This window comes from Copidosoma floridanum, unplaced genomic scaffold (genome assembly GCF_036245765.1).
Source record: "Copidosoma floridanum isolate Cflo_tuat_1 unplaced genomic scaffold, Cflo_Japanese_pri ptg000020l, whole genome shotgun sequence".
NCBI lineage: Eukaryota > Metazoa > Arthropoda > Insecta > Hymenoptera > Encyrtidae > Copidosoma > Copidosoma floridanum.
In genome coordinates, this window is record NW_028321897.1 from 12,610,341 (window position 1) to 12,634,436 (window position 24,096).

General features: G+C 30.0%; 1 protein-coding gene across 1 annotated transcript in view; it reads right to left on the reverse strand.

The window, feature by feature from the left end:
• Nos (Nitric oxide synthase) overlaps positions 1 to 24,096 on the reverse strand; it is a 2,633,257-nt gene that overhangs the window by 1,995,110 nt on the left and 614,051 nt on the right. The window contains exon 7 of the mRNA XM_089593752.1: positions 23,211 to 23,385. Within this exon, the coding sequence (XP_089449878.1) occupies positions 23,211 to 23,385 (175 nt within the window). The remainder of the gene's footprint in view (positions 1 to 23,210; positions 23,386 to 24,096) is intronic.

Sequence of the window (24,096 nt, forward strand, 5' to 3'; positions counted from 1 at the left end):
TGTAATTAATTCAAAGAAATCAGAGCCACATTTGAGTCCAATATAAGTGCTAATAAAAACCGTCAAGACTTTGTGGGATACACAAAGAACATGCTCTATTCAAAATTTAATAAAACTTCTCCAGGTGACAAAAATTTGCGAAACTCGTCAAAAGAGTATTATAACACTAAGGTAGGAGGACACAACAAAAACAATTTAGATTTATTGCATTCAACCATAAATCCAATAACAAATTCGACCAAAAATGTTTCAACATTTGATAAAAATTTAAAAGAAATAGTTCGTTAAGAATTATTTTAAGTAGGTATTTCACATATTTCGATAAATCAATCCGCAGCAAGCGATAGAATTCAAGTTTAGCTAACTGGACGTGAAAGTAATGTACAGTATGATAAAAAATCAACAAGTAAAATGAAATTTGATTATCTTATGGATCTTTTTACATTAGACTTAAGATCAAATAATTTGCTAAGTAAGGTAAAGTACCCTCTACTCGGACACATAATTTTAGGTAATCCACTAGTTCTAAATTCACAAAGGAATTAGCTGTTTTTGCGACAAAGACGGTTGACATATAGATAATAAAGTAATTTTTCTGTCACTTAAAAAAAAAAAAGTTCTTTGTGACCGTATGATCATTGTTTAAAATAATTATAAAGATTCAGTCTGAAAACCCCTATATTCAGACAATGTATTTCTAAATAGTCCGATAATAGGTCCCGTTACGACGTAGGGACCATAATCCGGACAGTCGTGAACATTGAGAAAATGAGGTTATGGCAGATCTTTGTATACAGTTATATTTTACTTTAATGGCTTTAATTTAATAAACAAATGCAAAAAACAAATTATTATTGTATTTTACTACATAGTATAACCATTTCTTTGCACTTGTAAGCAAGTGAATTGCTGGATTATGTGTGTCCGAATATGGGGTACAGTTTGAACCGTAGTATCCAATTTCCGGACAGCAGCTAAACACAAAAACCTCGATTTGCAAGAAAAAACATTTCTTTTAGTGAATTATCAAATTAATTCGACGTATTTTGTGACCATCCTAAATCAATTCGATACTGTAGATTACAAATAAATTTTTTTCATTCAGAAATTGTAAAAAAATCATGTAATTATCGCTGCTGTCCAGATACAAGTCCGAAAAACACTTTTGTCTGAATACAGGGTACTTTACCTTATGATTAATTCGAAATTCTTGCCTATAAAAACTCCATTTAGATAATAATGTAAAGAAAAACTTAGATTTTAAATTTACGGTATTTCATAGAAAGATGCATAAAACAAATAAATTGCCTAAAGTCAAAATATCTAATAAAGAAGATCCATTCAAAAATATGGATAAAAAATAAAAAATAAAAAAATAAAGCAATGCTTTAGCACGGTAGATTTCGACATGCTTTTATCCCATGTATGAAATCTCTCCAAAAAATATTTCCTAAAAATAAAGATCTAAATAGTGCTACATTTGATTACTTATTATTGAATTGTGTAGTAAATCAATTATCAAAATTCAATTGTCTTCCATTTAAATCCGTTCGAACTCGAGCTACTAAGCCTTTATAAATAATTTATTCTGATACAATGGGAATTATTACCCCTACTTCTAACCCCGGAAAATCTAAGTTTATATCTGTATTCATAGACGATTATTCGAGATTACTGGCTGCATTTCCTATGGTTGCTAAGAGTGAAACAGGGAAGTATCTCGAACTCTTCGTTAAAACTGGATGAAATATGATTAGAGTCAGTGCTAAAGTATGCTATTTACGCTTAGATCAGAGCTCTGAATTTACAGGTAGGTACACTTTAGAAGTTTTGAAAAATTTAGGAGTTTAAGTACAGTTCGCGAGCCCCGATCCTCCAAAACACAATGGTTATTCCGAAAGATTTAATTAAACTATACAAAAACGAATGCGAGCCTTGATGTATGATTCTGGCTTGCCAGAAAATATGTGGGATTAGGCCCTTGGTGCTGCTGTATTTGCATAATATAGGATTCCACACAGATCTGATAATATGATACCAAAATATTCCTGATTCCAAACCCTGATTCCAAAATTCGCTCCAAATTATGAATTTGATATAAATCAAATTTGACGTTTTGGTTGCGTGGCTAATATTAAATTACAAAAAAAAGAGGTCCCAAATTTAGATTCAAAGAAAAAAAAGTAATCTTGATAGGTTAAATAAGATTGAGATATTTTTTTTTTAACTAGAAGAAGAATAATATTATGAAAAAAGTGATGTTAGATTTAATGAAAAATAAGTTTGGAGTGATATATACAAAAAGAATAGTATTTTAAACTGGGAATGTATATCAGGTAATATAAATCAAGAAAATTGGTTCACTAAATTCGATGAAAAACAGGAAATTGAATTGGAGATCATCAAAATGGTGAGAGAAGAAAGAAAAAAAATCAGGCCGAAAAAGAATTTAATTCGAGAAACAATGTCAATGCCCTGAGACGACATCAGTTAAATACAACAAACGGTTGGGAAATGGTTAAAAGTGTTTTTAGATACCTCAGAGGCACTATAAATCAAGGTTTGCACTACAGATCTCGTACTGACTGTTTAGTGGCCTATTTGGATGCCAGTTCTGCAGACTGTAAAAATTTGCTAACAACATGTGGTTATGTAATTAGATTATTCGAAGATTCGATTGTGTGGTTGACTCACAAACGAAGCTACGTATCTTTATCTTCTTGTCAGGCCAAATAGATGGCCATGTCAGCAGCTTGTCAGGAACTTATAGCTCTAAACAAGTCAATTAGCTATTAAGGTAATATTTAACAAACATTGTTAATATTAAACAAACCATTAACTCCTTTGACCCTAAAATGTGATAGCAGAGCTCCTATAGTAAGCATAAAAAGAGGAGGTGGTAAGAAATTGAGGCGTATGATCGAAGTGAAAGAAAATTATGTTGAAGAATGTGTAAGCAGGAAGTCAATAAAAATTTGATGAATTTATTTAAAAAATTGATCAGCTGACATATTAACAAAACTTTTATCCTTAAATATGCATACCAAACTTCATAACGTACACTTCAATGAACTTTAATTTGACTATAGGATAAAATCTGTAGATTTTAGAATGATTGAATTATATTCAAACTGTTAAGAAAAATTTACATAAATATACGTATATATATACTCCTATGTATCATCATTGTTTAATTTGGGCAGGTAACCAGGAGAAGTAATTAAACAGAGGGATGGAATCATTTGAAGACTGGACAAAACTCTATTTGATAAGTACGTAGCAAACATAATTTAAGTAACACTCGCCAAATTGACAGAAGGAAGTGTTGAGAATTAAATAAGCGTCAATTATACTCGTGTATAGTACATGTTGTGTTATATGTATACGAGTGTATTTGATGTTTCATGGCATCATTACCTGCAGTGATAGCGGCGTCGCTGCTCTGTCACTGTTCAACTCTTGTATGATCAAGACGCCTTTTTGTAGAGTCGCAAAATTCGCTATCTTGCTTAACTGTATTCGTTGAATAAATATATCTCTTACAAACAAAATTAACCTTTGTTCATTCTATTTACTCTGCCACTAATATCTCATCACCTTTATCTTGCTGTATGCACTGGGCCAAAGGTGATGTTAAACGTGTGAATTTATATAGCTTGATAATACAAAATGTCAACTACTTTCGTTCTTTATTTTCTGCCTCATCCCTAACAGACGGCTAACTCTCAATCACCTTGTTATTAACAATAAAAGGTACTTTTTCAAAATAAAAATTTCTGATTGAAATAAAAAAACAAAACTTATAAGTTATATTAACATAGCAACCAACCTTAAAAAAAATCAAGACTACGGAAATAATGATATAATGCAGTACCATGCTGAACAGTAGTTATTTTTATAACAAGAACCATAATAATACTAAAAGCCATTTTTAAAATGTATTACACATCTTACATTACTTATTTTGAAAAGTTAAAAAAAAAAGTTTTACGAAATTACTACGATTATCAAAAGAGACAAGGAAGTTGCTACAAAAAAGAGTGCCTACTTACGAAAAAAAATTTAACATTGAAAGAAATAGCTTGATCAAGATGTCTTAGAAAGTAAAAAATTTAACACATCGAATTTGAATGCTTACAAAATCAAAAAGTCAACTCAAAATAATTAGGTTCTGAATCAGGATCGTAAATATATATTAAAATTATTGCAAAACTTTAGGATGGTATGTCCTTTTTAGTCAAGTATAAATAATTATTACAATAATATGGATAACTAAATCAACGTTTTATTATTAATTCTGTTATTTAAACAATTAAAAACAAGTATTCTCTTGCATACAGTTCATTCAGATCATTTCACAGATTTTGGTATCAATTATATTACTGATAAAAAACTTACATCTACCACCGACTGTTGTTACTGATGCTTCAAAGTTCCTTAATACTTTGTGCAGTAATTCCCTGTGATTACTTATGCTACACGAATAAGTTCGTGGCCTATTAGGGGTTGCGGCTTCTGCCTTCTCTGATATCACTGGAATCACATTCGGCAGGTCTCTTTTGTTGTACATTGCTCCTTAGCGTAGGCTGATATTATTAATACTATCGAACTGCACCCAAGCTGCCTCAGCCAGCATGTTTTACGTTTATAAGGTGCTTGCAAGTCATGGGAGTCGAAAGTAGACTTAAACTTTAGAGGACATGTGACAATAGTGAAAATAGCTGTTTTACCTTTTGATAGTGAGTTTTTATAGCGTCAGAGCGAGTAAAAGAGGCCTTATTTGGTTTAATAAGATCAACCAATGATCAATTTTCCTGCAGATTGCATTAAAATTTGTACGATAATACTACGTGTTGTGATTTTGCATATTAGAAAATAACAATACACCAGGATAAGTTGCATTTTCTGACAAGTGCGATTGAGTCTTTGGGTCAGTGATAATGAAAGCTTGCATCAGCAATATAAGAACGCCAAATGCAAATTCAAATGTGTTAGTAAATTTATGAATTTTAAAATTAGATCTTCTGGAGATTTAACAATTAATTTTGAACATCATGAAGTAGTGTGATGATTACAAATTTTAAAATTAGTGTTATGAGAAGTAGACAATCAATGCGCAATTTAATTATTTATTTATACATACAATAAAGATAATTTATTCTTACATACAAAACGATTTCAATACATACGTGCATTTTTACAAAAACGTTGGCTTTACCGTATGTCAGCATATTATTAAACATCTACCTTAAAGCTATTACGCATACGCACATAAATAACGTATGAGCTTCTCTTGTCATATAAGCTTGCTTTACATTCACAATACGTCTTATCTGAATTTGACAGATAGATAGCTTTTAGTTATAATATAATTCATATTAACTTGGGATGTAATATACTACTGTAAAGGAAAGGTAATGTAATTCTTCGTATAAAATTGATGGCATTTCTCCTTTAAGGAGATTATCGTGAGTTCACATTTCCTAGAAATACTAGTGGTGCTAACTTTCTTTACTGATACTGCATATGCAAGATTTTTAAAGCAGAGGTGTATAATGCGAGGTCTTATTCCATCAGTAAGGTTTTTGTTCACGATAAGTGACAATATGTAGCTATTTCAGTTTTTTGTAGTAATAACGTCTCACAATTTTAGTTGAAAATCTAATAATTCTTCTTTTGATATAGCTCCTATATCTGATAGTTGTTTATTGTTATTGATTTTAGATCTACAGTTTCAGAAATAAGATGAATGTAATTGTCCTTCGTGTAAGCTAAATTTTCACGACTATTTAAAAATGTCAATTTATTTATTTTATGAGTTGTATTAAATGGCTTTCCAATGGAACATATTTTTCTTGTTACTTTCTCGCTACGAACCAAGTTCTTGGTATCGTCATTAGTTTTATTTCTTTTGTTTTCTGATTATAAAGTGTTGTCGCTTCTTTTTTCATTATTATTTTGCTCTACATGTGATAAACTGCTTTTGTATAGCTCACCATCAGAGTTTTGTTATTTATTTTTGGTAGGACTATGTCTGTGTAATTTAATTTGAGATTTTGCTTTTATGGAATTCTCGTTTGCAATAAATCTGTTAATTGTTTTATCGATCTATTTATTCGCTTTAGTAGGGGAGAGTGAATTTTAAGGTGACAATGGAAGTTTAATTATGTGTTTTTGATTTAAGTAACTGCCGTCATGACGTTTGCTGGGGATGTAGGTAACGATTTTTCTTTTTTTCAAGAACACTGTTACTTCGTATTTTATTTTTCTTTTTGTAACTATCCTACAATAATAAGTCTTGATTCCATTGTTTATTTAATCTTTCTTTGTCGCAATCCTAATTACTGTAAGTACTTTTTTAAAACCCTAACAACTGCTCTTTATTTTTATTTTCTAAGTTTGCCTGATCTTATACAGAGCATCAAAAAGTCGAGTAGAATTTTTGTTTTATTGTTGTTAAATTTAAAGTTTTTTTTTTAAAAGAAATAGAGCCTTTATCTTGTTGAAGTATATCAAATTTTTGATTAATGTCATTGGGTTGGAATGTACTGGGTGTGATTAGGATATTAATTTGTTTTGGGGAAAAACTTATACTTTCTTCCATTATTTCTTTAATTTCACTGATTTCCGAATTCTCGTTACTAGAGTTTTCCATTATATTCTGAAGCGTCTCTTCTGTAAGTGCACTTATTAAGCTTGGCATAAATGATCGTTTTTGTACTGGTTTTGACGCATGTCAGATTGTGGGTCACTAAACTGTGAAGTAGACGTAATGTCAGGTTTGGATGACGAGTCTTTCATTTAAGCTCTTGGTGTTTCATCTGTTTGTCTCACTTTTAATCTTTTCACTATTGTAGGTTCATTTAATTCACCTTGTCCACCTTCCATACCCAAAGGTACTTTTAATCGTGTATCTCTGGGTTTATTTTTTCTTACTTTAGATGCTGATTATATGGTTTTAAAGGTATCGGAATAAGATTGATTAATTTTTGACATATTTTGGCGAGCTGTGAAATTATTAGTTTGTTTAAGTATTATAGGTAGAAAATGAGCTTTTAATGATATTTCTTCGTCCGAAAAATTGTTTTCATTACTTTCATCTTCATTCCATTCTATAAGATTTTTTGACAAGGCGTCCACGTTTGTATTTAGTCCAATAGGTTTCTACTTATAAGTATAGCTATAACCTCGAAGTCTTGCCCTCCATCTATTTAGCCTACTTATAGGATCTTTGATAGACTCAATCCAGAATAGTAGTTCATGATCTTTTCAAACCGTTAGTTTCCTGCCGTATAAGTAATATCGAGAATATTGGGCTGTTACAACTACTGCTTAGGACTCTTTTTTCGTTGTAGAACAATTTCTTCCAGCTTTATTTAGAGTTTTTGACATGCACGCAGTTGGGCGGTCTTTTCCTAGTTCTCCTTATCTTGATACTGCCCCAAAAAATATATTAGATGTGCCTATTGTTAATATTAATGCTTTTTTGCTGAGTATCTGTCAACTCAAATTTTTTCCTTTTTTTCAACAAGGACGTTAAAGGCTCTGCAACATCTGCAAAATTTTTGAGAAAATGACGGTAATAGTTCACGAATCCTAAAAATTGCCAAAAATTCGCTTGATTTTTTGGTTTCAGAAAATTTTTTATAGCTTCTAGTTATTTTTAAGCTGGTTTAACTCCATGGTTTCCTATTTTATGTCCTAAATACATTACTATGGGCATTAACAGCTCACATTTGTCGAGTTGTAGTTTTAACTTTGATTTGAAAAGTTTCTCAAATAAATAAGTAATTTTTGTCACATGATTTTTTAAAGTTCTTTAACATACAATTATGTCATCAAGAAATAGAAATAGCTCAGTTCCTTGAAGTTCATAATGAAAGGAGAGAGGCAAAGAGAGAGAATGTAGTCGAGCAGGCACTACTGCTTTCGATTTCTGTTTTTCAGCTGACTTGTAGTGGTCAAGGATTTTTTTAAGTAAAAGAAAGTTGTTAATGGTAAAACAAATTTTTTGAGTGATGAAGTTTGTATCTGTTTTGCAACATTTTTTATCAATTAGGCATAGTATCAAGTAAGATCTTATTTTATAACTAAAATCAGTCAAGTTTGTTGATTCTCACGCCTTACAAGAAGCTGCAATGAATCAAACGTTAGTTTCAAATCCACACAATACTAAAATATAGTATTAAAATACTTGTATATAACTATTTATTGTAAATGTACCACAAAAACCTAAAAAAAATTTTAAGTTTTTCGTAATGTTAGTATTTTTTCGTAAATCAATGTTATGATATAAGTATCTACGTCACGTACGAGATATAATACTAAAATCGTTCTACTAGAAAAGTTATAAATATAATTAAAACAAAAGCGTCAAACTGTTAACTAATTACATTTTTTATTCTTTACCAATTAAGAGAACATTTAGCGTACCTTGACTTTATTATTTGTTTATCCATGCGACTTAAAAATTTTTTTGTACGTAATAAACAATACGGAATTTAGTCCGTGATAAAAAGTTGCTAAAAAAGAAGTTTTGTGAAACTTAAATAACGTCAATTATAAAATTTTTAAGATTAAATAAGAAAATTTTCGTAAAATTTTTCTACATTTAACTGACCGAATTTTATTTACTGTGCCCAGATTTAAACGCTTAACGTTACATAAGCAACGATAGAAATTCATGCTACCTAAGTATATCTTGGCCAAATTATCTATGTGCATGTAGCTGAACAATTAAGTGCGTCAGTGTTATTCATCTCTTTGTAAAAAAAATCTTTCGATTAAGTATCAATACTTCTTACAAATTTTTCGCATTTGCTATCTAGACCATCTGGAAATTCTTTACAATCAAAAGTTTTGGTTGTAATTGTGCGCGTCTATCCAATTTAATCTGATTGCGTCTCGTACAAAAGTTTTTTGGTTACTGCCTCTGAATAATTTGAACAAAATTGTTGAACAAAAGGACATTAAAGAGTTTAAATATCATGACTTCATCTGCATCACATGTGGTTTGATCAAGCATCTTACTGGTTTTCCTTTATTAACACAAGGTGCATCAGTGCTCTGATCAATAGTGACGTGCACTACTAAATAGTATTAATTTGATTTTGTTTATTTAAACTTGTTTTGTTACGTATCTAGGTTACTCCAAGTGCTCCTGCTAGTCTTTAAAGATTAGATACATCGTTCTTTCTGATTGGGTGTTCTCAAATTTTGTTATTGATTGTAGTGGTGCAGCATCAGTGACATCGATCTAGTGCACAAAATGTTAGTCATATACACTGAGTGAGGTTTATTAGATTTTTTTTAAGAATATACATTTTTTTAGCTTTTTCTGTTCACAAGCACAACTTGATGCAATATATTACCCCAGAATAATGATTCTTCCTTGGATCAGTTAGTGCTACACCTTTTTTAATGCTTTTGTAATGCTCTCATATTCATCGTTAAGTGTGTGTGTTACTTTCTCATGTATAGGTAGTAGTAAATATGCCTTCTGGTCTGGCTGTGGTAGTTATCCTTTCACTTGAGTAGGTTAAGAGAAGCCTCATGTATAATATGTGTTTTCGATACAAGACGAAACTTCTGTTGATCCGTATTGGGTTGTAAAAAAATTGTAATTTTTGCAATTATCTTTGTTTTTAGTTATTAAATATAACATAATACGTAAAATTACGACAAACGTCATAAACTATAGTTTGTATCACAGAAAAATTGGAAATACGTTTTTTGGTAAGCAAAAGATGGTCTATTTAGACAGTTTCTTTGGAATTAAGGAACGTTAGATATCAGATCTTATAGGAAAAAGTGAAACTGACTTTATAGAATCGAGGGAAAAGAGAATGTTAAAGTATTCGACGATGCAAGCAATAATGTGAAAAATATGACAAAGCATAATGTATACGAATGTGTAAATGATTTGTGTTCATCATGTCTTAAAATATAGTTAGTTAGACACAATTTCTTTAATAGAGTTTTGTCCAAAACAGGTGTGAGCACCGTATGATTTACTATTCAAAAATATTTTTTAGTTCCACTTAATATTCTTTGCAAATGCTTGAAAAATAGAAAAAATGCTAAATTTCTTTACGTTACGTTTAACTTAATCAACTTCAAAACACAACACAAAATGGCAGTTGTAGTTGACATCTATCTCCACTTTTACTTAAATTCTGGAGAAACAAAACTCCCAATTGAATTTTTTATATTTTACAGAAGATGATGATTTAACAAAACGCAAAACAATACCTTTATAACAAAAAAAGAGAAATTCTAAAATTATGAGAACAGTAAAGTAATCGCTGTAAAAAAATGAAATATATTATGGACCTGGTAGACTTGCACGGGGTACAATAAACGGTACGCAATCGATGTTTTAGAAAACATTGAATGATTTACATAAATCATACTATTTTAAATTTTGTACAGTATATAATTATGAATAAGGTACATAGATATTTACAAACTCTCATCAGCCACTAGTACACTGTTTGGCGACCCTAATGGAATTAAAATATAAATAATAAAATGAAACAGTTTGCCCAGTAAGAGCACTTCCTTATAACTTTGAGTGTCTGAAGGTGGGTGTGTACATATAAAATAATGTCAAAGAGCACAAAATTGACTATGTGGTCAAAAAACTAAATGCTGTTGCAAATTATCGTGGTTAAAATGCTATTGATAATTATTTTCTATTGATTGTACACAACAAACTAAGCCTCATATTATTAACACGTAAAAAAAGTGAAATTCTTAGGACTGTAGATGAATAAATAACTATGGTAAGATTTACGAAACGTACTACTAACAAGTGGAGATTAAAAAAAATCAGTAATCCATAATTTAACACTGTTACTTCAATTTCCTTTTTTACTTTTCTTACATGATGAGCTGGGTATCATATCGTTATTTATAACGTTGATGGAAGAATCATAACATTGGTTTAGGCAAAATATACTTACTTTACAGAAAATTCTTGAGTTTTTTCGGCTTTTCGTGGAACATATATATATATGGTCAACAATTTGATACTAGTATTATTAGACCATATTTAAGTATGGGTTCAATAAAAATTTATTGTTTTATCTTTTTTAATTCACTATAAAGTAAGAAATTTGTCGTATATGACTGGTTTTAGTAATAAATTAAAAAAAAATCGATTACTTAATACTATGCACAATTAAAAGGAAATCCTGGGAAGTGGAGAAAAAAATCTCTTAGATGGAGAATTTTTTCTTTGGAATTAAGTTTTTTTCGACTTAAACAAAATTTTGAGTGCTGCCCGTAAGTAGAAAATCAAAAATCCAATGCAGCAGTATCTTCTTGGCTATAGCCTCTCTCGCTTCCCCCGTCCCTGTACCGCTGCATATACTCTGGCTACTTGCTCTGTATATGGTAGAGCATGGAGAGGGCATACCTTGCCTTTGAAGCCACTGTATTTTGTGTTTTTTGATTTTCTCTCGTTTTTAAGGTTAAGGTAAAAAAAATTTTGAAGTACAACTTTTACATTCACGTACCCATTGAAAAAACATTTTTTTTTTCCGTAATAAGTGTACGTAAATGCATGAAATATCAAAGAAGCCCCCTTAGGCATCAAATTCCTAATTGAGAAGAATAATAAGTTGTATGTATGAGAGAGACACATCCACCCCCTCTTCTAAGGCTTTATTGTTCTTCACTATGACCGGCAAATCTGCATGCCACAGTAAAAGGCATTATACCTACCAGTTGCCTACTCGTATGATATCCTAGTGCTGAGATCATATAACAAAGCTCTATCAAGTAACACTGGAAGGTAGTGATGCAGCAGTGTCTTAAATTTAAGCTCTTCAAGTGGCGTGCGAACGATCGCCCATCTTAGCCACAGAGAAATTCCAACGCATCGTGTCATCTGCTGTAAAATTGGAAAGTACCTATAGTCAATGTTGCAATCTTGGCAGCTCTGCTTAGTTTAAAGAACACGCCTATCCTCATTAAACCCCGAAAAAGTTTAGTTTGTAGCTTACTTAACAATAAAACCAAGTCTTATAAGGCCTGCGCAAGAAAAAATTTGGGAAATTAATTGGAGCATTTTGAGATACACAGGTCTCATTTTTGTTACTCTTATGAAGCTCTGGCCTATGGGTGTCGAGAAAGCTATGAAATAGTAATAAAAAGACTGTGTTAAACAAGAATTCATGAGGTTATCTGATATTTAAAAATTTAAGTTTGCAAATCTGAAGTAAATAGTAGTGCTGCCGCCAAGGCTTCGTCTGCTTTTTTTAATTTATTTTATCGCACCCCTGGTTGGCTTGATTGTATTAGATCCCACTTACGTTTTGAAAAAGCCTATAAATTTTTGAGTTAAACAAGCTAGAGTATATGAATTATTCGTTAAAAAAAAAAAGAAATAAAAACAATAATTATATTAGCTGCAATATCTGTCACAATTTTCTTATGATACCTCAAGTATTAACGTTTGAATTTCAAAATACTTGTTCTCAGTCTTTAATGGTGATTGTATGTAGCTATGATCATATTTTGCCTGAAGATTAGCCACTGGAATAAAAAAAAAGTGTAATGACCAGACTTGTTTAGAGTAAGGTCTAAACCGTATTATTTTTGTATCATACGTGGGTCTCTTAGGTTTTAGCTGGTGTGCTTTATTCGTTTTCTTTAAAGTCAAAATGTTTATTGTAATCAAGTGGATAGTTTAAATTCATGTATTTCTTTAATAAAAGAATTAAAATGAATTTATTTGCTTAAATACTATCAACTCCAGTCTTTTTAATAAGGTCTGGTGTTAATTGCATTATTAGTAAATAATCTACATTCAAAACTGACTGTTGCTGCTTTAGAGTTCCCTTATCCTTTTTGCAGTATCTTTTTGTAGTTCTTTGAACTACAAGAATAAGTTCGTGGCTGGTAAGATGTTGCAGTTTCTCTGCAATCGCCGGAACTTCTTTTAGTAGACCTCCATCGGTTTTTCTTACTTCTAAGCGGAGTTTCATGTTAATAATGTTTTTAAATTGCACCCAAGGTTCAGCCTACACGTTATGCCTTACGTGTATAAGTAACTTACGAGTCATGGAAGTCTAGAATAGACTATAACCTTAGAAGACAGGTGACAGGGGTAAAAAGAGCTTTTTTTCTCTTGATAGTGCATTCTTATAGCGTCAAAGCGGGTAAAAAACGCCTTTAGTTAAATAAGGTCAGCCAAGAAGTGATGTTCAAGCATACAGCATTGACAGCAAAACAGTAGGTTTGCACCATAATTCTCTTATGTTATGATTTTTTGTCATAGGAACTAATAATTTAACAGTACTAATCGCATTTTTTTTAAAAAACTATTAAGTTTTGTTTATCAGTGATAATGTGAGCTTGTATCACCAACAAACAAAAATACTAAATACAAGTTGAGGTTTAACTAATAAGCTTACAAATTTTGCAATAAATCTTTATTAGAAATGGACAATCAATGCACGAGTAAGCTATTAATTCATTTATACAATACAATTTATGCATTCATACATGTTACATACAACCAAAATATATACATGCATTCTTACGACGGGGCTGGTTGTGTTATATGTCAGCTAATTCTCGAACACCCACCTTGAAGCTAATACCTACACAAGCATATATGTGACGTATGAATTTCACTTGTCATATACACTTGTGTACATACAGAATACGTCTTGTATGAATTTGACGGATGAATTGCATTTTTACTTATAATATGATTTGTCTCTATTAATTCAGAATGTAACAGCCCTCTTCTTAAATATCTCGGGAACAACTATTAATCGTACGACAATTCACACGAACCAATAAAAGAAGTTATGACAATATCGTTTCAGATGTAAGTTTTTTTTTGGTTTTTTTCGGGAGAAAATAAAATTTATTAATTATTTTACACTCTCTTTTTCATCGCAAGGATGTATAGGTATCAATTTGTCAAATAAAAGTGCGCGTGGTAGGGATTATCTACGTTATATTCTCTCTCCCTCTTTCTCTCTCGATATGTATCTGTTAATATTATAAAGTTATTCGTGTACGGCTATCCACATATCCCCCTTCAGCCCCTTTATAGCTCCCACATTACCTCCTCATAGATCCTCCACAGCCCCCCCCCCCACGAGTAAGCTTACATTTGACCGTTTTCACCATTAGATAGCTATTTTATACTTTTTCCTACAGCCCCCCAGCGCCCCTCCACACTCATTTTCTTGTCCTCCCACAGATTCCCCATTTACCCCTACACTATTTTTCTTGTCGTTTAATATTTTTTTTAATTAAGTATTAATCACCCCTAGTCACAATATATTTAATTATACTTTGTTTGAAAATAATTATTTTCGTTTATTTTTTTACACCGCCACGGGAGCAAATAGAAATTAAAAATCGTAATATAATGATCACCAATATACTTTCATTTACTTACAAGGATGAAGTTCTCGATGCATTTAATTGTTTTTGTGTTACTATTATTTTTAAATGATATAACACTTATCACTATATATAGAAATTTGTACGTAACATAATTTTTTAATAGTAATAACAACGAAAGCATCACTTTATTTAAGAAGGTTAAGTGAATAACCTACTAAATCCCTCTATATAATAATCATCAAAAGACTGAACTCTTTGTACCCAATTTTGAATCAGGATAATATGTTTATAAATATATACATATACATTTGTTATGTGTATATTATTAACTCATACGCTATTTTCAGAACTTCAATCATTTAAGTGTATATTGATGTATATTATCTTAATTTTGAGAGCTCGTATGTCTCCTCCCTATTTCTTTGACTCGTATGGGTTCTCAAATACGTATTGTTGCATTTTGGTTTTGTAAATTATAAAAAGAAAATTTAATTTCATAACTGAAATTTAAAATAATAATGATGATAATATTAAAAAAGTTTTTTTTAAACAGCTGTAATAAATTTTTTGTAACATGTATATTAAGCTACTATATTATAATAAATTTTGTTAGAAATACTAAATTAAATTAATTCCAAACACTAAAGCTGCCAGATCTGGTAAGAATAATTTATATGTGATATTTTTTTTCCAAAGGCATCCGTAGATACTTGGACACAAGTATCGCGAGAACTTTATACAAAATGTTGAATCGTTTTTAGGAGCTTCGTTTTCGTAAGCTTCTTCCAACGTACAAGTGGCTGTTAGCCACCAAAATTATGAATTAGCAAATGCGTAGGGTTTTTTGTTATTTTAAGGGACATACAACACAAGAGAGGTCAGTAAATAATACTTAAATGTTTCATAACTTAGTTTTTGTCTAGAGACGGGCGTAGTTTTAGCCCAGAATTGGAAAAAGGGCATAATTTTGTATAAACTTCGAAAAAGGGCATAGTCTTCGTGCTAGCTCAAAAAAGAGCATAGTCTATTTCTGGGACAAAAAAATGGTATGGTTTATATCTGGACTGAAATAAAAGGGCATAACGCAGGACGTCGAAAGGACATCATTTTCATCTAGGGCCAATCTGGTCATAGTCTTTGTTTGGAGCGTCGTTTTATTCTAAAAAGTTCAAAATCAAATTTTTTTTACAAAAAAGTATTGTCATAAGACAGTAAATACATCATGTCATGTATGCTTGTTAAATAACAAAATGTTTATTAATATAGTGAAATTCTTATTTGTTGATATAAATATTGCCGATTTATATATAAAAATTATGAAGTTAAATAAACTGTTTATGTATGTATTGCTTTTCAAACAGCTTTTTCTATAAACATATTTTTATTTTCTTTCTTCTTAAATAAATAATTTATTTTTATTTCTGCATCTTGATATAGCCACATATTATTGTTCATGAGAGTAAAAGAATTTTCTTGAATACAAACGTACATTATCGAAACTTCGAGCTTATGATCTGCTTATTGTCGTAGCAAATGTTATAACGATTGGAAATTGTTTAAGATACGAATTAAAAAGTAACGTTAAGGTGTTTCCTGTGACATTACTACACACAAGTAACATTACTAGTGTACAAGTTTTTAAATTAGGTTCTTAAGGTGGTTATCCTTTACGAATATCATTCAACATTTTAACCAGAAAACTTAAATAAATGCTTTTGTCCGATTTATCAACACTTTTATAAGTTGCGTTATCTATACTCTTGTAAGTTCTCATTTCTGCAGTTAATTTAAAAAAAATTTCACTATTTTAACAACGGGTGTACTTGTTATGTGGGGTTAGTATATTACTTTTCATTATACAATTGTAGACATAAGAAAATATTTGAGAACATACATCATTTGATATCCAACATTAAGGAATGTTAAAAGTTTATACCTCCCCTTTCCCATCGTTCAATAACAATTTAAAAATCTTTTATTTTTAGGATAAATATTAATTTCTAGCTATTAAATTTGTAATGAGTTTCATAAAATTAAAGATTAAATAGGTTTTTCAATTATAACTTTTTACTACCGTTTTTTATCGCTTAAGGAATTAGACGGATTTTACCTCTTGAAATAATTAATGTTTTTTCAAAATATTTTTTAGTATTACATGTATTTAATCACCATAGGATCAATAAAATAAGATAATTTATCTAAAATTGGTTTTTTATGATAATTTTCGGTAATTCTGTTGGGTATACACAAAGATTAAAGCTGTCTGGAAGTTCAGAAATTAAATTCCAAAAGCACTGTATTCTGCAGTTAATGATTGACTGTATGTATGTTTTTGCTGGCCGGATTTTTCTCAAAAATATTATTCTATAATTCGGTAGTTTTTCTACATTTACGATTTGATGTAAGTTTTTGTACTTTCTTACTATTGAAGCTTCCTTTATAATTTTTGTAAAAGCTTTTATATGATTTTTAAGAATTTTACTATTCCTTATAGATGTTAGCCTTATATAAATAGCAATACCATTATCAGTATGTATATATATATATATATATATATACACAGTAATCTTTTTTTTGGTGTTTCATAAGGATGGGATTTCAATGTGTTTAGCTTAATATAAAAATTCATCCTTTTATTTAAATATTTTAGAAACTTTTTCTATTTGTTTTATTTCTCTACATATTAAAAATGCAAAACTACACACATTATTGTAGTACCTAATGAGTATTCAAAAATTTTCATCCTGAAGTAAAAGTTCTTTTGATTTTAAATCAAAGTCACTCAAGAGACTAAAACAATTTTTTCCCTTATGACAAGACGTTGATTTCTTTTTTTCTTCTAGCCAAACTACTGCTGGACAATATATACACTCATAACTCATTTCACTATCAAACACAAGACTTACTAACGAATTGTCTTTTCTTATTTAGAGTACTATTTAAAATTTGATTTCAATTTTTATCATTAAATGTATCATTCCCTTTTTTATATTCAGATTTTTTTCTTTTTTAAGACTAAGTATATATACGATTTTATAGTTTCCTTTTAATACCACTATTTTGATAACACAATTAGATAAATAAACATGAAGGCAGAGTTCCTGCGAATTAAAATTTTTAATTTGAAATCTTTCATACAGTCACCACATTATGATACGTTTATGGAATCTTAAACCAAAATTGTAATACGTAGGCTTATTATATATACGAAACTATGTATTTCAAGTGATGCACCATAAGTTCCTGAGGTAATTTTTACGTTCAAATAGTTCTAAGAACTATTATATTTTTTAAATATTTATTTCCAACAACAAAATGGGTAGTAAATCTTAATTTGTTTACGATATTTTTAAGTATTAATAATCTTCTTCTAAAATAAAAATAGTCTTTCTCAATTAAAAAAAATTAAAAAATTTTGAACAGTCTATTTCCATCCCTTATATAGAAACAACCATCTAAGAAATTTTTTAATTGATTAAGTTCAGTACGATCAACAATTAAATAATCATGAGATTTTCTTTTCTGTTTTCTGTTTGATGTATTACTTATTGAATTGTCAACTTCTGTTTTAATTTTTTTTTTCTTTTTAAGGCTCGTTATTGTTTATTTAAAAAAAATCTTTTTATCCAAATAGTTATCGTTTATCATATAACATAATTAATCAAAAGTCTTTTTTATAAAATTTATGCTTGGTAACCTAGTATTGTTGAGCAACTGATTAATATTTCTTTTTTTATTAATACTTGTATTATTATAACAACAAATTTTTTTTGCTTAGAATGATTTTAAAAAGCTACCATCAATTTAATTCTTTGCTAGGATTCATTAAAAATGTCAATAAAAACATAGGATGTACGTAAGAATTTCAAATATATCTTTTTTTTTTTTTTGGTGAGGAATACTTAGATAAACTAGTCTTACATTCACTCCAAAGAAAAATAAACTTAAAACCTTTTACGCCGGGGGTTGGCAGATAAGATACGCAGGGAGGTTGAACTCCAATATGTGTGTGTGTGTGTGTGTGTGTGTGTGTTTGTTATTAGGTTTTTTCGATTGGATTTAGCCTCTAACCTCCTCCAAACCCATTCATCTCCATCCATCCCTCTCAAAATACCTTGTTATTCGTTTGTCCTCTTGCTGTTTTGTCAATTTATTCACATTTTCCTAATCCTCTTCTTTCCGTTTTATCCCCAATGCAACCCTTATGAATCTCCCTTCATCCCAACCTTGCTTCTTAGCAACCCTAACAGTTCAGAGAACGATTGCTTTTAAAAATATAAGACGTCCAATAACAGTTAAATAATAATTAAAATAACGTCCAATGGTAGTACTGTCAAATTTTGTACTTATTAAAAAACAAAACGACGGTTCAACCGCTTCGACAATTCTCAGCCCTCATCAGGTACAAAAATCTATTAGTAATAAAAATTCTTTACAATACAAATTTTGATAAATACAATAAGCGCTAATTAAGTGAAGTGTATAATATATATCTGACTCTTACGAAGGGGATGTAAAATCGTAATGTAGTCAAAGTTTCAAGTTTTGTAGCTTTTATACCTGGCACAAATGCAAATGACGTTGTATACGTACACGATAAAATTAAATAAGAATCGCAAGCAACTCCTTGTGAGACATACGTTAACAGATCATTTTTTTCTAATACCATACATAAAAGGGGCCCTCAAATCATGAACATGGAGTAAGCCTCTTTTTTGAGTTGACTTAACTAAAGACTTGTCACAATTTTTTAATTTTTCTGGATCTTGTTGTCTATTATTGTTTTAATTGATATAATTTCTATTTAACATTTTAGGAAACAGGCGTTTTTATTAATTATATTCCGTGTCTAAGATTTTCATTTCATCAAAATTAAAGTTGTGTGTAAATTCATTGCTCTAATATGATAGTACGGATGTATTCTTTTTTTTTCTCTAAGTCTCTTTTATGTTCCACTATTCTTAAGTTTAAAGCTCTTGATGTATGACTAACATAACAGCAGTTGCAATTCACATATGGTATGTGGTAAACGACATTACTTCTATTGAGTGGCTTGGTTACATCCAAAGATCGAATTTAGTTTATTGTTTTAACTATACACAAAACCAATGTTAAGCTTCTCACAAAAATATTTGAAAGGACCATGCAAGTGGGAAATATATAGTAATTATAAGATTAGTTTATAATTATTATTGCTTTCATTGCAAATGTTACTCATGTTCATGTGTATTAAGGTATTTATTTTTTGTTTGAAAATTTATCAATGAATCTTTGAAGATAGTTGTTAGCTAGCAAACATTAATTGATTAATTTCAAATTATTGTAATGAAATTAAGTGTCTGCTAACTTAATAAACAAGTCTACTAATGTGTAAATAATACCTATTTTATGTTATATTGGATGGTGGGAGTTAAAATTCAAGTATCAGCCTGAATGTGTGGCTTTTAGTACCAATTAGTTAGCAATATGTTAATTTGTTGAATAATAATTTTTAAATCTAAAAAACTAACGCTGTCGTTGTTGCATGTCTCAACAGTAAATTGTAATTGCAGTATGTTTTTCACCTGATCGGTCCTATTGAATATTTTTGTAAGAAGCTTTATGTGAGTCTTGTATATAGTTTAAACAATAAACTGAATTCAATTTTTTTACTTGGAAAAGATGTAACCAAGCCACTCGATAAAAATAAGGTCGTTTACCACTTACCTTGTGCAAATTGCAACTGCTATTATGTCGATGAAACATCGGGAGCTTTAAAATTTAGAATAGTTGAACATTAAAAAGACATAGAGAAAAAAAAGATACATTTGTACTATCACAACATGGCATTGAATTTATACACAACTTTAATTTTGATGAAATAAAAATTTTAGGCACGGAACAAAATTATTCAGAGCGCTTGTTGTCTATATTAAGGTGAGCCTATAAGACTCTTGATCCTTGCTTTAAAATCTAAAAATAACTGAGGAAAGATACTTAAGTTTTTAAGTTTTGTTATTAGACTTTGTCTATTTTCTATATCTTATAAAAAGTCTTTTAAGAGAGTGGACTATAAGTCGTTAAAGGGTATGCATTATTATGCAAATCAACTTGCTATTAAGTACTTAACTAGAACATGTATGGTTAGAAAGTTCTTTAATTATCCATTAACTTATTCAGACAAGACTGATTTATTTCGTTACATTATATTTTATGTTTAATCTTCTCTTTCCTTATTTAACTGCTCGAAATACTATGAAATTGCTAATTAATATTAACGATTCAAATCCTGAACGGCTTTTGTATATTGTTTATTGACAATATCTTTGTCACAGATAAGAAAGCACTAAGCTTCTATTGTTGACAGAACTTGTTTGTATAAGGACCATTTGGTACACAATGTGATTGAGCACTCCATTTTCTATCTAATAATTTTGATCATTTATGTTTACTTTACATGGCAGTAGTGTATTTTGGAGCTTATTATATTAATAATAATTGAATCAGTATTTTAATGTTATATTATTTGTACAACTACTACTGAGTAAAACTGATTGTTAAAAGTACTTCCAAAACTTTTGCTTAAATGATGTGTCATAACAGAATAATATTCTTTTTCTGACTAATTTCTGATATTGTCATCTATAATTTATTGAAGAGTATATTATTCAGTGCTTTCTAGCGGAGAAAGTCTTGCAATATAAATAGAAGTATCATTATAGTTTCATTCTTTGTGACAAGCACTTTTAATTTTGACGTTTCAATCATAATGGTATTAGTAACCAAGCAAGTTTTTCAGTACATTCGCAGATTTCATAAGGTTAAAGAGTAGGCATTTACAAAAGGTAAGCACTAATAAGAATACAATGGTTTCATTGGGGTTTTATACTATTGTTTCATTGTTACTTTAACATAAAAATTAAGAAGTTTTTATTTAAAAAGTGAAACCTTAGCAACTCTGAAAATAAGGGATAGCTAAGAAAATATATACGTCATTCTTCATAAAAGCTCAAATTTTTTGTTGTTTCAAAGGGTTTACTAGTCAGCCCATATCAATCTTTAAATACATTGGCTTAGCTTTCTGTATACATAAACATTGAATTTTTTTAATACACATGCACCGTAACACACAGTTTAGTCACCTACGCTAAATTTAGCAAAAGAAAAAGCTATATATGCACTTTTATGGACTAAAAGAGTCATTTAGTCTATAATAAGTATTTTCTCGCCAGATTTTCTGATAAAAATATTAGTAAGCGTAGAAACTATCATGACATCGGTAACATTCTGATAAAATATGCTAATCTATATTTATTCTTTTTTAATCTAAATTTATCATTCCAACTTAAAAGTACATATTGTACAAGAAAAAGATTTAAATCTGCCTGTGTAGCACAATCACGCTACTTAATGATAAGCCTCCTGATCTAGAGCATTATGGTTAGCTTATCGTTACTTTGTGATCGATTTTACTCATTTTCTTAAACCTGTCAGACTTGTAAGAAAAACCATTTCATTTGAGTACAGCTGATCAACTCTTTTTTATACAGTTCCTGAAAGTTTTTTACTAAACTGTAAGATCCCTTGAAATAAAATTATCTATGGAAATTGAAATCCATGGAAATTTTAAGACATTAGTAGTACCACGAAAAAAATATTATGGTTAGTTATTTGTTTTTATACCAATTTACACTACTCTTTAACACCAACAAACTTTAGCAAAAGCTGGAAAAATTGGTAAAAGTAGCCAAAATAACTTTTTTACGCCTCGAGAAAAACTAAAAATCTTAAAAAATGAGTAAACCACAAAAAAATCAGGCAATTATTAGAGAAACACAATAAGCCACCTTAAAGTCCCATAAATTAGGCCGTTTTATGGCAAACTGCGAGAAGTTGTCGTTCTCAGACGCTTTTGAAAATTCAATTTCTTGAGTTTCAATTGATGTCGACAGCTTTAATTTTAACACGAGGTAGCTACTAGAGCCCTTTAAACATGCACTTTATTTCGCTTTACTAAACTGTGAGTTAATACATTAATTAATAATGAGAAGAAAGCGACTCCTTCCGCTCCTAGCGACACGCTGTAGAGAGTGAGCGTGGCCTCCCAGTGGTATGCACTGGTAGCTAACCCCACTACCTAGCACAGTGTGCCAAGCATAGTGGGCTGCTTTTTACTACAACTGTTTAATGGTTTGCTTATAGTTAAGTAGAATAATATTAGGACATTTTATGGATTATATCTCGACGACAAAAGTGCTTTTAAAAAATGAATGTACGTTGCACCAAAACTTTCTCATAATCATTTTAGAAAAGGACTTTTCTTAGTAGTTCGTAAAAAATTTTCAACCAATGTTTCTTAAAATGTACATGTGTTTGGAGTTACAATGCCCTTCTGTGTCTTAATTTAAGCTCTTTTAATATTTATTGAAACACAAGTAATCAAATTTTGAGAAAACGCCAAAAACGACAATTTTTTGCGATTTGCTGATTGGAGCTCAACGATGTTCCTCTTCGTCTTGGAATTTCACATTTTTTTAGCACATTTTTTGAGCTCTTGCTAAACTGTGAAGGTACTTAAAAGCGAAAATAAATTTGTCACTTGTACAAAAAACTAGCAATAGTAATTTTTTCACAGTGCTATTCATTTCTTTATACAAAAAGCTTTTTTCTTTATACTATGATACTGATTGGATCAGCCAATATAAAACTCTTGACCTGCAATGAAAGTACAAAGTATGTTTGATATGCTTACATTCTTATCGTAACAAAATATCGTTACTCTCTTACGACATCTTATATTAAATTATTTTTTTGTCTCATGTATTATTCAGTGACGAGAAAAAAAAATTAGATTTCACCTCCATCTGATTGTATCGATTACTGTCACATAGATCTCTTGAAGCAATTTCTGTACTCATGTACCATCCATTAAACGGCGCTGCAGTAAATTCTAAGCCACCGCAATCGAATACCATGTTGGAAACAGCAGGAATAGCATACCATTTAAGATTTAGTTTTGCAAACCAATTATATCTGAAAAAAGTGGAAATCATAAATTTTTCTATGATTATCAAAAAAAATATATATGTCACTGAAAACTATTTCACAACATTACTTATAGTACATCTACTAATATTGCCCATCTAAAAAAAAAAAAAAATACTTTTTAAGTTGCACTTCTGTAAGCCCGTTTTGTGCTACGGAGTAAGCCAACTATTTTTATAATAACTGCCCTTAAGAAATTATGTAAAAAAGTTAATTTTCGTATTTTAACTTACCTTTTCACCTCGTAGCTTAATGTCATACCATGCACCACCTCCTGCACCCAGCTTTGCTGATCTAGCGATACGGCTGTGTGTTAAATTTTATTCTTTTTTAGTCAAATATGTAAAATTAGAGAAAAATTAGATAGTAACTTTTGTTACAGCATACTTGTGTATTAATGTGAAAACTTATATAAATATTTCTTGTCGTAACTTTTTCAAACCTTCAAATTTTACAAGAAATACGATTAGTTCTAGAAAAACATACATAACAATTTTAAATTCAACCCAATTCTTACTTTAGTCCAGGTAAAGCTGTTTGATATCAGATTTTAAAATGTGGATGACTATTGAGCGTAAATATTACCTTAAGATGCTAGTCATAACCACCGTACAACGGTTCAAAAAATGAACTGTGATTTAATACAAACTTTTGTATCCTTTTTACTAATAAAGGTTGGACTAGAATTTAAACTAATTA